A 17,406-nucleotide genomic window follows, 5' to 3' on the forward strand; every position below is an offset into this window, starting at 1 on the left:
AAGCGCATGTTGTCATTGAGTTTGTTTCTAGCTACGTTCTACTTCCTACTGTGATTGATCTGCTAAGAGCATTGTGCCTCTGTGAACACTGTTTTTCCAAATCTCCTCCCTCTCTTCAGGATAGCTAAACGTCCTCTGTGTGCAACATCTAAAAACAGTATTAACAATGTTACCTCAACACCCCTTCTCTCTCTGTGTGTCCACCAGGTGTTGGAGCGTCTGCAGCAGCGTGGCTTTGAGATTGCCGGCTCCTGCGGTGGAGGCGTGGACTCTTCCCAGTTCAGCGAGTACGTCCTGAGGAGGGAACTGAGGAGGGCGGGCCAGCGAGGAGGGCCTAACTCAAACAGGATAAAACAGGAGCAGCTGGACTAGAGACCTCCCAGAAACTGGGGGGCGCTAGACTCTTTTTCGGTGGCAGCCAAGCACTCAACGGGACGCAGCAGAGCTCTGTGGACTCTGAGGCCATTCTTGCGAACATTAGAATAAGTTTAAGTTTACGCTTTCTCTCTGTCTCATAATGCACATCAGCTAATTAGAATCATTGACAAAGTTGCACGTGTTCAAACGCTACGTATTAGCTTTTCCCATCAGATAACCTGACCCATGCTAACCTAGCCCAGCGGGCAGGGATTGTTTCTTATAACAAATTCTGCATCAGCCTATCAAAGACCTTAATATCCACCAACCAATGGCACCAAGGGGGCTCCCGAGTGGCGCAGCGGTCTAAGACACTGCATCTCAGTACAAGAGGCGTCACTGCAGTACCTGGTTTGAATCCAGGCTGCGTCACATCCGGCCGTGATTGGGAGTTCCGTAGGGCGGCGCACATTTGGCCCAGCATCGTCCGGGGTAGGCCGTCATCGTAAATAAAAAATGTGTTCTTAACTGACTTGTCTAGTTAAATAAAGGTAAATGCAAAAATACTTCAAATATGTCAACTTGGACACCAGAGGGATATTTTTTAAACTCCAAGGTTGACTTTTGTTCCTCTTGGTCTGTCTCAAGTGTGGAGTGGCAATATTGCATGAAGCATCCTTGACTAGGCTACTAGCTAGGTTATCTGATGGGAACAGGTGACGTACAGCGTTTGATCACGTGCAACTATGTCAACCATTTGAATTTGCTGATGCGCATTTTGAGACCGAGGGGGGGGGGGAAACAAAGTTTGAACTTAAATGTATTCTAATGTTCGCAAGTAACGGCTCCATGCAGCGCGTTATCTTTCTGTTTTTGTTTCTTTGCCTGTATGTTTTTTACAACTTGAGAAGAACCACTGAGAAAGAGAGAGAGAATAAGGTGCAACGGGATTTATTATTATTATTTTTTTGCCATAAGAGATGCAGAACATTTGAGTTTATATCTCAAGGACATTTGTGAATGTTCAAGCCCCCCCCCCCTCAATGAGAGAGATCATATTTTCGCAGGGTCCCCAAGTAAAGTTTGTTTTAAAACTTTGAACCTACGTTTCGATATGATCAAGACCACACAAAACGTTCATGGTTTGGCTGCACATGTAGTGCACCAGTGTAGTTTTTCCATTTACCCACCTCCATAGAAGTCCCATTCTTCTGCCATAGTGTAAAAAGCTCACTGTAATATGTTGCAGGATCTCAGTTCACATGAACACCATTATTCTGAACTGAATGTGACACATTCTTCACCGCACTCTTATCCACATAGGATGTTATGTATTGTGACACATTGCAAATGAAGTGGTTTTTATCGAAGTTAGCTTATTGGATTTTATGCTATGAAATATAGTTCACAGTATTATCAAGATTTTATGTCATAGACCATTCTATACTCACTACATGAACATGATTAAGTCAATTCTAAGAAATGGCCTCTTTGTTAGGGAACTAAGACTAGAGAACAGAGGGGATTTAATTTAGAGGATCACAAGATCCCCTTGTGGCGTACTGTAAATGAGAGTTTGCCGTTTTGTATGTGTTTTGAGTTTTTTTTTTTTTTATGTTGAAATGGACACCTTTTTTTAAACTGAATAATGTTGCCTCATTAATGACTGAATAGGTGAGGCTATGATTATAAGGCCCACCTTTAAGAATGACTCTTAGGATATATTGATGATGTGAAGTTTGATTATCATAAACTATTTCTAACGCGATCTACCTACGCTCCCTAGATTTGAGTAAAGAGGAATGTAGCACTAAAATGTGAAATAAATCTTCAACAAAAGTTGTACCGATGACTGACCTTTGACTGTTCTTGTTCTGGTGCTGGGGAGATTGCTGGTTATCACTGCACATAATATCATGCAATATGCTGGTATTGGTTCTTGTTGTGTGCAATCTTTATGTATGTTCAACACCAGCAGGTGAACAAAAATCTATTTTCGCTTTGTATTACATACATTTTACACAGAATGTTCAGATGTAGATATACAGTATTAAGTCAATTTCACCCCCATTCTCCAATGCGTTCTCTCGGTCCTCCTCTGCCATCTCTCCCTTTTCACTACTGTGTCATTTTCTGTGTACTTGGTGCTGGCTATAGGGACATAGACAGACCACGTTTTACAGCGCCGTGGTATTGTAAGAGTTAGAAAGTTAAACTTTGCTTTGCTTCAGACTCTGAAGCAGCACCTCCAAGAATTAGTTCAGGGTAGATTGGTTCTACTGAGCGTTCTTTACTTGGTTATATTGAATAGAGCCGACTGCTTCACACAAGTCCTGTCAGTTGTTCCCACATATCCCTCCAGGACCACAACACAAAGTGAAATCCCACAGAGAGTGCTGTCGTACGGTGCTGTCGTACTTCATCCCTCTCTATTGTAGCCCTGTTGGTCCAGATTCACTTCTGACTGTTATAGGTTAGAGGCAATACTGAGAATTGCTCCTATTGTGCAAAGCATGCTGCTCACAGGCTTTCAGCTCTTGTTAGTATTTTGCAGGTTTGTTTAATAAATTGCAGTTGTAGTATTTAGGGAAATTGCCAGTGTCACATAAATACCACCATACATCCCAAGTTTACACATTCAGTTTTGCTCCATAAGTAACCAATGACAATGAGGGTAGTCCTATCTAAACCATGTTAAGTCTACCAAAAGTGTTGTGGTGGGAGCTGAATGAATGCTGCAATTTCTGATGAAAAAGTTTGTGAAATTCCACTTCAGAAGTCTATTCTAAACTAGCAGGGGTACTTTTTATGCACCCCTATGTGATTTTTAAGTTTGCAACTGTAGGGCATTGGCATCAGTAATGATACCCTGTCCAGCCTTATCTCTTCATTTCCTGAATTCACTCAGAGTTGAAAAGGAATCGCAGATTGCCTCCTCTCAGGACACTGCCTGTTGGAGGAAGAAGATGAATGGTATTAAGAAGCAAGACTGGTGTCTCCTCTCTCTCTCTGATCATGTTGCTCTCTCTAGTGATTACTCCGTCATCAAAAGAAGGGCAGTGTGGGCCGGTAGACACTCCTCGAAGGGCTCTGGTCCTCCCTAGGCCTTGCTTACTCACCACTAGTAAAAGTCAGTGTAAGGACTCTCACCTCGCCACCAGATCATCACTGTCTCGACTGTTTACAGTAGCCGTTAATGCAAGCCACTGCTAATGAGTGCCCTGGCATACTGTATCTAACTAATGAGAAACTGTACTTTGTCTAACTAACTTCTTCTCTCATAGGTGCCTTAAACCTGTATTGGAGAATAAAAAAAATCTTGGGGGCTTTTTAAGCCGGTGCGATAATTACAAACGTTACACTTAGTCCTCACTTAAACGACAGAGAAACACATTGAATAGTATTGAAAGGAGACATCACTACATCTGAAATATTGAATGAGAGACCTGTACATATCCCTTAATTTTCAAGATAAAGTGACTAACCTTTGTACATCAATCGGGACGCCAATGCCTTGGTTCAGTTCGGTAATAACTGTTCTTATGGTGTTCCAGTAACAACCACCTTGCCAAACCTCATCCCCAGAGCCAGCAGTCTCCCAGTTGAGCGTCTGCTAATACAGTATCTGTGACAGCACTCCATGTGGAGGCCGAGGAGTACTACTACCGATCACGAACACGCTAAGCTCTGTATTGTTTTATTTATCAGTCAAGCCTTGCGTTTTGGTGCGCTTGCAGTGAGGAATTTTAGGCTGGACTATGATCGCTGCGGCCCCTTGGCATCCACTGTACACTGAGAGGGAATCGGTTCTATCCACACAAGATGTAAAAGAGGAACATGAGATTGGGAAACAGCTCCAAATTCAACTCTTGCCTATGTGTGGCTCAGGGCATAGAAAAGACGTAAAGATTCAAGGTTGCGGGAGCATATTCGAGTAGTTTTGTCTTCATTTTATATGGTTTCTGAAATCTAGCCATATGTATGCTACATGTTATACTCACTCACCTCTCATTCTGACACACACTAAATTGCAGGTGTATTGCTGGATGATAATGGAATGGAATGTTCACTTTGGATGTCTCTTCCCAGTAGTGAAATCCGACCACCAGAGAACTTGAATATAGATATTATAGGTGCCCCTCTCTTTTCTCTCAAACCTGTATTGAAAAAGCCTCGAGGCCTTTTAAGCCACTGAGATAATGACAAACATATCCTTTGGCAACACCAGCAAGCCTTTCTCTCTTTCTCTCAAACACACTCACGCACGCACACAGTCTTGTTTTTCAAACCTTGTGGGGACACAATTAATTCCCATTCAAAATCCTATTTTCCCTAACCTTAACCCTAACTCCTAACCTTTAACCCTGATTCTAACCCTAACCCTAAACCGCCTAGAAATAGCCTTTTTCCATGTGGGGAATAATTGTTTTGCTTGTTTACTATTCTTGTGGGGACTTCTGGTCCCCACCAGTATCGTTAAACCTGTCCACACACACACACCTTCACTCACTCTCCCACACTCATTTACTCACTCCATTTCCTCTCTCTCAGTTGAGAGTTAATAAGAGCTATGCCCTGCCATTGATTAAAAGGTCTAACCTGAACTTCATTGCTCACCAGCCCTCTACGCCTCACCCCTACCTTCCTGCCATCCACATGGGCAGACCTGCATGTTAGGAGTAGTGTTGTAATGATTCGGGAGAGCTTGCCATTCGGGGGCCTCCCATCCATCATTGTGGTAAGGCCAGGGGCTTTATTATAATACAGAGGACAGACGTGCACTGGGGCTATGTGGGACACAATAGAGGTCTTTCAACAGACCTATAAATACATGATCTGTCAGAGCCGCTGTCCTGGGGGCGCTCTCAGCCAGGCTCCAGCCCTCCGGTCGGCCATCACTTATGCTAAGATATGCGCCATCCCCCGGGGCTGAGGCTAAGGCTCAGTTCATTTCAGCCCCTCATCAACCATAAAGTGCATTCTACCTCCAGCCATGAGAATAAATAAGAACAAGATGAAAAAAAGTGATTCATTATGATGGAGGAGAGTAGTGAAACCTTAACAAAACAAACAAATGGAGGAGTAGGAACTGAGAACAGAAATGCAATTGAGCCTTTTGAAGTAGCGTCCGAAGAGTATTACAGTATGTTGAGTGACCTAACCAATAAAGTGGTTTGCTTACGGAAGACTGAGAATGTGAAGACGAAGACACCAGATAGGAAGACATGGCTTGTAGACCTTACCATTAGCTTATCATTGAAAGACGTGTTCAAGACTGAATACATATTTCTGCACCTGCAACTGTGCATCACCTGGGGGGGCAGTCACGTGTTACAATAATGAACAGGTGTACATTTTAACCCTATTTTGCTGTCTATCTGTTCCTAATATATTAAAATGTTATTGCCACTCATGGATGGAAACCAGTGGCAGATTCTGATTACGTCCAGCATTTGGTGAGTGGCCAGAAACTCACACTACTTAAGACAACAACAGTGATAGCCTGACTGACCAGGTATGGGATGTTTTCACAATCTCAGCTCTAACATTGTTAATTAGCCCAGGAACTGTGTTGGTTTTGAACTGTCAACCATGCTGATGTGACCCAACCATGTGACACTAACCTCACCCCATATCTGCAGCTCATGCCATACCCACTTCACTCTGTAGTCTGTGCCTTGACATTTACACCCCCAAATCTTACCCGTTCCTCTCCAAACCCCACACCCACTCCTCTCCATACACTTGACAGCAGAGCAAGGTAGAGGGATGACATTGGCTGGCATTGGACGGATGTTGGTTTACCCCCACATCTCCTCCACCCCCTTACCCTCTCTTCCTTCTCTCCCATCTCCCTCCCTCTTCTCCTTCCCCCAGATTTCTCCCCACCCCAGCTGCCTTCCCCTGGCCTAGCCTCCAGCCTTCAGGAGGCTTCCCTGCCTCCCTCTCTCTCCCCCTGTAGCCAAGAAGGAAAAGCAGGCAGAGGAAGAAAATAAAACTTCAGGCACACCATGCAAGGCCATCTGGGTAATCTTGTTTAAAAGTCTTGAGGTGATCATTGAAATTTACAGCAAAAAAATACATCAGACCTCATTTCCATACATACCAGCCTCAAGGAGACAAAATTTAATAAACCAAGAATTTAAAAAATAATTACACTAAAACCAATACAGAATATTCAACATTAGTTGCATTTTGTTCCTTGTAATCCTCCCTGCATGCTCCCCAAACCTTGTGTATACTTTCTGATTTATTAAAGAAGAGAAGAACAGTTGGACAAACATGGAAGCTATTTGGACAAACTAACATACACGTGCAAACACGCACACACCGAAATTCCGCCCTGGGGGCTGAATGAAAGCAAATCAAAACGAAATCCAACACGTTAAAGTCAAATTGATTAGTAGAAAAATGCAAAACCGTCTTCAACTGGCATATCCCACAGTCATAAAATGTTAATTTGCCACTTTATAGCTGAAAGCTAAATTCTGCTTATATAAACCTTTAAACACTCTGCATTTCTAAAATGTGCCTTAATTTAATGAAGTAAACACCGGCACAAAACAATAAATGCCCCAATTAAAGAACAGGCATGAAGAGAAGTGTCTATTTCCTGTTACGCCCCTGCGGTCATAATGTACCCAAGCGTGTCTGTGCATTTACTCACATGCAGGGGCATATGCATCATATGTAGCTCGTAAACATCATGCCTTCCTTTTTCACATTAGCATATGTGCCTTGTTTGTAATGTAGGTTATCTGGTGCTAGATCCAGGTTATATGTTTGCATATGTGTGTGCGTGTGTGTGTGTGTTTGTGTGTGCGCGCGTGCGTGCGTTTAACAATCAGAAATTTGAGGAATTGGGGACATTTTGTTGTCCCCACAATGTCAAATGCTATTTCTAGGGGGTTTAGGGTTAAGGTTATAATTAGTGTTAGGGTTAGAATTAGGTTTAGGAGCTAGGATTAGTTCTAGGGTTAAGGTTAGGTTTTTGGGTTAGGGTTAGGGGTTAGGGAAAATAGTATTTTGAATGGGACTGAATTGTGTGTGGCATTGTGGTTTTGCTGTCGATCTATTAGTGTGTAACTAAAAGAGAAATATTCTATATATCTATACATTTATGTATGTGTACGAATCTACATAGCATGTGTACTGCACGTCCATTATGAGTGTGTATGGGTACGATCTGCCTTCCTCTCTCCCTCCGTTCTCCCTGCTCCTCCGTCTGTATGTCATCTTTAGGCCTGCCTGCCTCCGTGCCTCGCACCCCTGGGGGGCATCTCCCATCAGGCTTGATGTGTTCCAAAGTATCCCGAAAGACCTAATGTGATCTGAGTGGCTGACGGGTCTGTCCCTGCTGCCTGCTGTCTTTTCTCCTCCCCGCATTGCACTGTGCTACGGAACACACACACATACCAAGAAACACACAGATGCACACACACACGCACGAATGCATGAAGGCACACACACACACGCATGTAGAAACACACGTACTGTACGCACACAGGAAGAAATACACACACACACAGTTTTACGTGAGTAAGCATTTCACTGTTAGTCTACACCTGTTGTTTACGAAGCATGTGACAAATACAGTAAGAGTAGATTTTAATGCAGCCTGAAGGCTACACATCCTGTTGAGAGCCCAATCAAAATATTAGCATTTTATCTGCTTTGATATTAATTGATTTGCACTAAGGAGCCATACATCTCACTGCTGTAATGAAGTGAGGCAGATACTGTAACTCTACTTAATCTCCTAGTTCTATGAATCAGTCTTACTTTTGTCTTGGGCATTGGAATTGGACCTCCAGAGTTTTGAATGCATATGATTATGGTTGCTTTTGTGCGCACTGGTGTATCAGTGAAAGAGTCTAAATGTATGTGTGTATGTGAACACTGAGTGGAGAAAAACAATGCCTTGCTGGTTCAGTAGCCCTGTCACACACAGAGAGGAGCCTGAGGGAATACACAGAGACAGAGGGAGTGGGGGTTGGATACCATGAGATGAGGGCATCAAAATGGGGCTTAGCAACACAGAGATGTACCAACTGGAAGCGTGTGTGTTTGTGTTGCGTGTGTGTGTGGATAATCTATTGCATCCAGTGAAAGAAACACTGCCTGCAGGTCTAACTATGGGCTGTGCCGATTAGGACTGGTCTGATATCTCAATCACCAATCAGAGATGCTGGGCCACTCTTGTTGCATCTTATAGGGATAGTCTTTGGACCAAATATATACGACTCAAAGCTTATCTAAATATGGTCACAATTCATGCCACAACCTGTATGTGTTGATGATCGTCATTTCCGTGAAGTGCCCTTTCCAACCATCATCAATAGCTGAAAGACAAAGACAGTCAAGCTTTGAAATACAAGCTCAACATCAGTGAAAAGGCTTGGCACTTTAATTAAAAGACAGAGGGGATTTTTATTGATATTTGGCCACATACTTTAGGCGCCAGTCTATAACGCCTGAAGTACACAGTAATGTTTTCTTGATCAATGATTAACTCTCATAGTTGAGATCTTAGATCACTCTGGCAACATATCTGCCGGTGGTCTTCAGTTTGCTGCGTTTCTATAGGTCATAATGAAGCTCAGCAGGGAGGAATGACTGCTGAAATGGTTTTGGGGAGGAGGAGAGGGAGGAGTGGGATCTAGAGGTGACAGGTATTACCCAGTTTTATCCTGCCCATTCAAGCAGAAAGAGAGAACATCTACTTGAGCTCAGTAAAAAGGTACAAACTGTAGGTGTTTTTGTTCAGTAATTTGGTCCCTGTGACAAGCCTTAAAGTGGTGGCTGTGTGAATAATGTTGTCTTTATTCCACTTAAGTTTATCTACGGTGTTGTATTATGATGATGATGACTCTACATAAGCTCAGGGTTGATCATTTATGTGTCATGTTCGTGTATGTAGGTGGCAGGGAAGTCAGGCGCAGGAGAAACCAAGTTGGTTAATATGGAGTATTTAATGAAAAAAACAACTCCAAAACCAAAGTACAAAATAAACGGGTAAAGTATACCCGTCGCACACCGATACGCAAACCCACATAACATAACATCACAAACAATCACCGACAAGGACATGAGGGGAAACAGAGGGTTAAATACATGATTAATTGGATTGGAAACAGGTGTGTAGGAAGACAAGACAAAACCAATGGAAAATGAAAACTGATCGATGATGGCTAGAAGACCGGCGACGTCGACCGCCGAGCACCACCCGAGCAAGGAGGGGCATCGACTTCGGCAGAAGTCGTGACATTCTGACATAGTGTTCTGACACATTGTCAGCCCAGCCGCAAACCCTTCCCTCGGTGACCCAAGGACGTGGGTGCCATTTTGGAACGCAAAGATGACCCTCAAGTTGTCCCTGACTCTACAGACCGGTCTCCTGTCCAACTGAGAGGTAGGGGAGGGAGGTGGGGTAGAAGGGTTCTGAGGAAGGGGGGCAGAAAGGTCAGGGGAGATCAGGAGTCACATGACCACCCTAGGGGCTTGAAAAGGGGGTAGTGACGAGAGAGAGAGAGAGAGAGAGAGAGCGAAAGAGTGTAATATTTAGTGTTAATTTTGATTGTTTATTTCACTTTCTATTTCACTTGCTTTGGCAATGTAAACATAGTGTGTTTCCCATGCCAATAAAGCCCTTTGAATTGAAGAGAGAGAGAGAGAGAGAGAGAGAGAGAGAGAGAGAGAGAGAGAGAGAGAGAGAGGTGGTGGAGGGAAGGAGGCTGTGAGCCAGGCCCAGGGGTGAAAAGGAGGTCAGTGCCACAGGAAGTGGTGGAACGGAGAAGAGCCAGAGGCCTTAATGAAAGCCGATCCCCTGAGGCTGTCCCCTCCCTGCAGCCCAGCAAGCTAACTCTTCACAGTCCATAAAGGCTAGAGATTGCTGGAAGGAAAGTAGCGGCCATTTTCACAATGGCCCATTCTGAAGCTTAGCCAGGGGCTATCTTAGTTACGAGGTAAACAAGTCTAACAAGTAAAAACATGTACAGTGTATCTTAAAAAATAAACTACCTTTCAAAAATACAAATTAAGTAATCTTTAGAGATTCCTCACTCAAAAGGACACAGACTGTATACACTGGGCATTTTTAAAAGACTATTGAATTGTTTAAATTATTGTCTACCTATTGTCTACCTTTTTCAGTTGAATTAACTGAATGAATCTTGATGCACAAGTCAAAAAACCATGTAACCCACCAATGCATCCTAAATCCATTTATTAATAAAGTTTGTTAAAAAATAGAATCTAATCGAGGTGTGAGGCGGGAAACATATTTGAAAATAAACCTTGAGTAACTCATTAAATTAAGAAAATTATAAGAATAATGAGCCGGAGCACTGCCTGGGGAGAGAAATCTCATTAACAGGTTTTTCAATTCCCTCTTTCAATACATTTGTTAGAAGTGCCAGAGAGCGCTCAATTATCACCCACCCTTTCACCTCCGAGACATGTGGGTGACGAGAGGCCCCAGAGGACCCTGGCTGCAGGCTGCAGCCGGCCAGGCCCCCATTCTCAGCTCACAGGGCAGGGCGGCTCCAGACTGCAGTGTAGGAAACACTGACTGTTCACTCCACTCTGAGGTATGGACATACTGACCATGTGTTTAATACTGTCAACAACCTAGTCTAGAGCTGCTTAGTCAATAACATTAACATTAACAGACTCACACCAACATGTTTCCCACCTCGCGCCTCGATTAGATACATTTTTTTAACAAACTTTATTAATAAACTGATTTAAGATGCATTGGTGGGTAGAGAAATGGCGCCGGAGGGGATGGCTGCCATTTTATGGGCTCTTAACCAACCGTGCTATTTTGTTAGTTTTTTCGCATTGTTTGTAACTTATTTTGTACATAATGATGCTGCTACCGTCTCTTATGACCGAAAAGAGATTCTGGACATCAGAACAGCGATTACTTACCTTGAACTGGACGAATAATGTTTCTTTAATGAGTCGGACGAGAGGGAGTTACTCCAGACACAAGAACAGGCCCTCATCCACATCATTCGCAGGAGAAAGAGACAGAGGTTTTTATGGAAGGAGATCGGTGTGCCTTGTAAGGATCCGGCGACGAGTGGCTAATCAGCTTTTGACATCGGTACTATTGGCATACAATCGCTGGATAATAAAGTGGACGAACTACAAGCACGTATATCCTACCAACGGGACATTAAAAACTGTAATATCTTATGTTTCACCGAGTCGTGGCTGAATGACGACATTATCAACATACAGCTGGTGGGTTATACACTGTATCGGCAGGATAGAACAGCAGCCTCTAGTAAGTCAAGAGGTGGCGGTCTATGTATATTTGTAAACAACAGCTGGTGCACGATATCTAAGGAAGTGTCGAGGTTTTGCTCCCCTGAGGTAGAGTATCTCATGATAAGCTGTAGAACACACGATCTACCTAGAGAGTTTTCATCTATATTCTTTGTAGCTGTCTATTTACCATCACAAACCGATGGTGGCACTAAGACCACACTCAATGAGCTGTATACGGCCATAAGCAAACAGGACATCCGGCGCCGACAGAACTCAAGTCATTTTGCTCATCTGACCTAGAATTCCTTACAATCAAATGTCAACCGCATTATCTACCAAGAGAATTCTCTTCAATTATAATCACAGCCGTATATATCCCCCCCCCCCCAAGCAGACACATCGATGGCCCTGAATGAACTTCATTGGACTCTATGTAAACTGGAAACCATATATCCTGAGGTTGCATTCATTGTAGCTGGGGATTTTACCAAGGCTAATCTGAAAACAAGACTCCCTACATTTTATCAGCATATCGAATGCGCTACCCGGGCGGAAAAAATCCTGGACCATTGTAACTCTAACTTCCGCGACGCATACAAAGCCCTGCCCCGCCCTCCTTCGGAAAATCTGATCACGACTCCATTTTGTTGCTCCCAGCCTATAGACGGAAACTAAAACAGGAAACGCCCATGCTCAGGTCTGTTCAACGCTGGTCCGACCAATCTGATTCCACACTTCAAGATTGCTTCGTGGACTGGGATATGTTCCGCATAGCGTCAGACAACAACATTGAAGAATACGCTGATTCGATGAGCGAGTTTATTAGCAAGTGCATCGGTGATGTTGTACCAACAGCAACTATTAAAACCTTCCCCAACCAGAAACCGTGGATGGATGGCAGCATTCGTGCAAAACTGAAAGCGCGAACCACTGCTTTTAATCAGGGCAAGGCGACCGGTAACATGACCGAATACAAACAGTGTAGCTATTCCCTCAGCAAGGCAATCAAACAAGCTAAGCGTCAGTATAGAGACAAAGTAGAGTCGCAATTCAACGGCTCAGACATGAGAGGTATGTGGCAGGGTCTACAGTCAATCACGGACTACAAAAAGAAAACCAGCCCCGTCGCGGACCACGATGTCCTGCTCCCAGACAAGCTAAACAACTTCTTTGCTCACTTTGAGGTCAATACAGTGCCAACGACACGGCCCGCTACCAACACCTGCGGGCTCTCCTTCACCGCAGCCAACGTGAGGAAAGCATTTAAACTTGTTAACCCTCACAAGGCTGCCGGCCCAGACGGCATCCCTAGCCGCATCCTCAGAGCATGCACAGACCAGCTGGCTGGTGTGTTTACGGACATATTCAATCAATCCTTATCCCAGTCTGCTGTTCCCACATGCTTCAAGAGGGCCACCATTGTTCCAGTTTCCAAGAAAGCTGAGGTAACTGAGCTAAATGAGTATCGCTCCGTAGCACTCACCTCAGTCATCATGAATGCTTTGAGAGACTAGTCAAGGATCATATCACCTCCACCCTGCCTGACACCCTAGACCCACTCCAATTTGCTTACCGCCCCAATAGGTCCACAGACAACGCAATCGCAATCACACTGCACACTGCCCTAACCCACCTGGACATGAGGAATACCTATGTAAGAATGCTGTTCATCGACTACAGCTCAGCATTTAACAGCATAGTACCCTCCAAACTCGTCATTAAGCTCGAGACCCTGGGTCTCAACCCCGCCCTGTGCAACTGGGTCTTGGACTTCCTGACGGGCCGCCCCCAGGTGGTGAGGGTAGGAAACAACATCTCCACCCTGCTGATCCTCAACATTGGGGCCCCACAAGGGTGCATTCTCAGCCCTCTTCTGTACTCCCTGTTCACCCATGACTGCAAGCCATGCACGCCTCCAACTCAATCATCAAGTTTGCAGACGACACTACAGTGGTAGGCTTGATTACCAACAACGACGAGACGGCCTACAGGGAGAAGGTGAGGGCCCTCAGAGTGTGGTGTCAGGAAAATAACCTCACACTCAACGTCATCAAAACAAAGGAGATGATCGCGAACTCCAGAGGGTCCACCCCCCTATCCACATCGACGGGACAGTAGTGGAGAAGGTGGAAAGTTTTAAGTTCCTCTGCGTACACATCACGGACTAACGGAAATGGTCCACCCACACAGACAGCGTGGTGAAGAAGGCGCAACAGCGCCTTTTCAACCTCAGGAGGCTGAAAAATTCAGCTTGTCATCAAAAACACTCACAAACCTTTACAGATGCACAATCGAGAGCATGCTGTCGGGCTGTATTACCGCCTGGTACGGCAACTGCTCCGCCCACAACCGTAAGGCTCTCCAGAGGGTAGTGAGGTCTGCACAATGCATCACCAGGGGCAAACTACCTGCTCTCCAGGACACCTATACCACCCGATGTCACAGGAAGGCCAAAAAGATCATCAAGTACAACAACCACTGTCACGTCCTGACTATAGTAAGATGTTATTTTCTGTGGTAGAGTAGGTCAGGGCGTGACAGGGGGTGTTTTGTGTTTTTCTATGTTTTCTATTTCTATGTTCTTAGGTTCTAGTTTTTGTATTTCTATGTTGGTTTGTTTGGGATGATCTCCAATTGGAGGCAGCTGGTCCTCGTTGTCTCTAATTGGAGATCATATTTAAGTAGGGGTTTTTCTTCCTGGGTTTTGTGGGTGATATATTTTTGAGTAGTGTTTGTTTCTCCTCTGCGTCACGGTTTGTTGTTTTTGTCTATTCAGTTATTTTGATGTATTGCATGAGTTTCACAGAGTAAATAAAATGAGGAACTTCACATACGCTGCACTTTGGTCCGCTACTCCTTTCGACAGCTGTGACAACCACCCGAGCCACTGCCTGTTCATCCCGCTATCATCCAGAAGGCGAGGTCAGTACAGGTGCATCAAAGCTGGGACCGAGAGACTGAAAAACAGCTTTTATCTCAAGGCCTTCAGACTGATAAACAGCCATCACTAACATTGAGTGGCTGCTGCCAACATACTGACTCAATCTCTAGCCACTTTAATCATAAAAAATTGGATGTAATAAATGTATCACTAGTCACTTTTAACTATGCCACTTTATATGATATATACATACCCTACACTACTCATTTCAAATGTATATACTGTACTCTATACCATCTACTGCATCTTGCCTATGCCGTTCGGCCATCGCTCATCCATATATATTTGTATGTACATATTCTTATTCGTTCCTTTACACTTGTGTGTATAAGGTAGTTGTTGTGAAATTGTTCGATTATTTGTTAGATATTACTGCATGGTCGGAACTACAAGCACAAGCATTTCGCTACACTCGCATTAACATCTGCTAACATCTGCTAACCAATAACATTTGATTTGATTTGAGGAAAACACTCATCCAGAGGCGGCCCTCCTAGTGGCCGGGGACTTTAATGCAAGGAAACTTAAATCCGTTTTACCTCATTTCTACCAGCATGTTAAATGTGCATCCAGAGGGAAAAAATCTCTAGACCACCTTTACTCCACACACAGAGACGCGTACAAAGCTCTCCCTCACCCTCCATTTGTCAAATCTGACCATAATTCTATCCTCTATCCTGCTTACAAGCAAAAATTTAAGCAGAAAGTACCAGGTCAATAAAAGGTCAATAAAAAAGTGGTCAGATGAAGCGGATGCTAAGCTACAGGACTGGTTTGGTAGCACAGACTGGAATATGTTCCGGGATTCTTCCGATGACATTGAGGAATACACCACATCAGTTACTGTCTTCATCAAGAAGTGCATCGATAGACTACAAAGGGAAGCACAGCCGAGAGCTGCCCAGTGACACGAGTCTACCAGACGAGCTACATTACTTCTATGCTCGCTTCGAGGCAACTAACACTGAAACATGCATGAGAGCATCAGCTGTTCCGGACGACTGTGTGATCATGCTCTCCACAGCCGATGTGAGTAAGCCCTTTAAACAGGTCAGCATTCATAAGGCCGCAGGGCCAGACGGATTACCAGGACGTGTACTCCGAGCATGTGCTGACCAACTGGCAAGTGTCTTCACTGACATTTTCAACCTTTCCCTGTCTGAGTCTGTATTACCAACATGTTTCAAGCAGACCACCATAGTCCCTGTGTCCAAGAATACTAAGGTAACCTGCCTAAATTACTACCGACCCGTAGTACTCACGTCTGTAGCCATGAAGTGCTTTGAAAGGCTGGTCATGGGTCACATCAACACCATTATCCCAGAAACCCTAGACCCACTCTAATTTGTATACCAACCCAACAGATCCACAGATGATGCAATCTCTATCACACTGCCCTTTCACACCTGGACAAAAGGAACACCTACATGAGAATGCTATTCATTGACTACAGCTCAGCGTGCAACACCATAGTGCCCTCAAAGCTCATCACTAAGCTATGGACCCTGGGACTAAACACCTCCCTCTGCAACTGGATCCTGGACTTCCTGACAGGCTGCCCCCAGGTGGTAAAGATAGGTAACAACACATCCGCCACACTGATCCTCAACATGGGGCACCTCAGGGGTGCGTGCTTTGTCCCCTACTGTATTCCCTATTCACTCATGACTGCACGGCCAGGCACAACTCCAACACCATCACTAAGTTTGCCAATGACACAACAGTGGTAGGCCTGATCACAGACAATGACGAGACAGCCTATAGGGAGGAGGTCAGAGACCTGACCGTGTGGTGCAAGGACAACAACCTTTCCCTCAATGTGATCAAGGCAACAGAGATGTTTGTGGACTACAGGAAAAGGAGGACCAAGCACATCCCCATTCTCAATGACGGGAATGCAGTGGAGCAGGTTGAGAGCTTCAAATTCCTTTGCGTCCACATCACCAACAAGCTATCATGGTCCAAACACACCAACAGTTGGGAAGAGGGCACAACAAAACCTATTCCCCCTCAGGAGACTGAAAAGATTTGCCATGGGTCCTCAGATCCTCAAAAGGTTCTACAGCTGCACCATCGAGAACATTCTGATGGGTTGCATCACTGCCTGGTTTGGCAACTGCTCGGCCTCCGACCACAAGGCACTACAGACGGTAGTGCGTACAGCACAGTACACCATTGGGGCCAAGCTTCCTGCCATCCAGAACCTCTATACGAGGCGGTGTCAGTGGAAGGCCCTAAAAATTGTCAAAGACTCCAGCCACCCTAGTCATAGACTGTTCTCTCTGCTACCGCATGGCAGGTGGTACTGAAGTGCCAAATCTAGGTCCTAGAGGCTTCTAAACAGCTTCTACCCCCAAGCCGTAAGACTCCTGAACATCTAATCAAATGGCTACCCAGACTACTTGCATTGCCCCCACCCCTCTTTTATGCTGCTGCTACTCTCTGTTATTATCTATGCATAGTCACTTTAATAACGCTACCTACATGTACATATTACCTCAATTACCTCGACTAACCGGTGCCGTTGACTCCATACCGGTACCCCCTGTATATAGCCTCGCTATTGTTATTTTACTGCTGTTCTTTAATTATTTGTTCCTTTTTTTAAAACATATACACTTCTTAAAACTGCATTGCTGGTTAAGGGCTTGTAAGTAAGCATTTCACTGTAAGGTTGTATTCAGTGCATGTGACAAATACAATTTGATTTGATTTGATACAGTGCCTTAAGAAAATATTTACACCCCTTTACACATTTTCTTGTGTTACCGCCTGAATTTTTAATTGTTTAATTTAATGAATCTATACACAATACCCCATCATATCAAAGT

The 17,406-nt window shown here is 44.4% G+C and overlaps 1 protein-coding gene across 9 annotated transcripts in view; it reads left to right on the forward strand.

Annotated features, from left to right (window-relative positions):
• LOC115169652 (BTB/POZ domain-containing protein KCTD1) overlaps window positions 1-2,206 on the forward strand; it is a 23,173-nt gene extending 20,967 nt beyond the window's left edge. For 7 of the 9 annotated variants that reach the window (XM_029725484.1, XM_029725478.1, XM_029725485.1 and 4 more), the window contains one exon: window positions 208-2,206. In XM_029725484.1, coding sequence (XP_029581344.1) covers window positions 208-372 — 165 coding nt within the window. In that variant the 3' untranslated portion in view covers window positions 373-2,206. The remainder of the gene's footprint in view (window positions 1-207) is intronic. The other 2 variants (XM_029725477.1, XM_029725476.1) reach the window with 1 other exon arrangement.
• The last annotated feature ends 15,200 nt before the right edge of the window (window positions 2,207-17,406 follow it).

The sequence above is a fragment of the Salmo trutta genome, chromosome 31 (genome assembly GCF_901001165.1).
Source record: "Salmo trutta chromosome 31, fSalTru1.1, whole genome shotgun sequence".
Taxonomy (NCBI): domain Eukaryota; kingdom Metazoa; phylum Chordata; class Actinopteri; order Salmoniformes; family Salmonidae; genus Salmo; species Salmo trutta.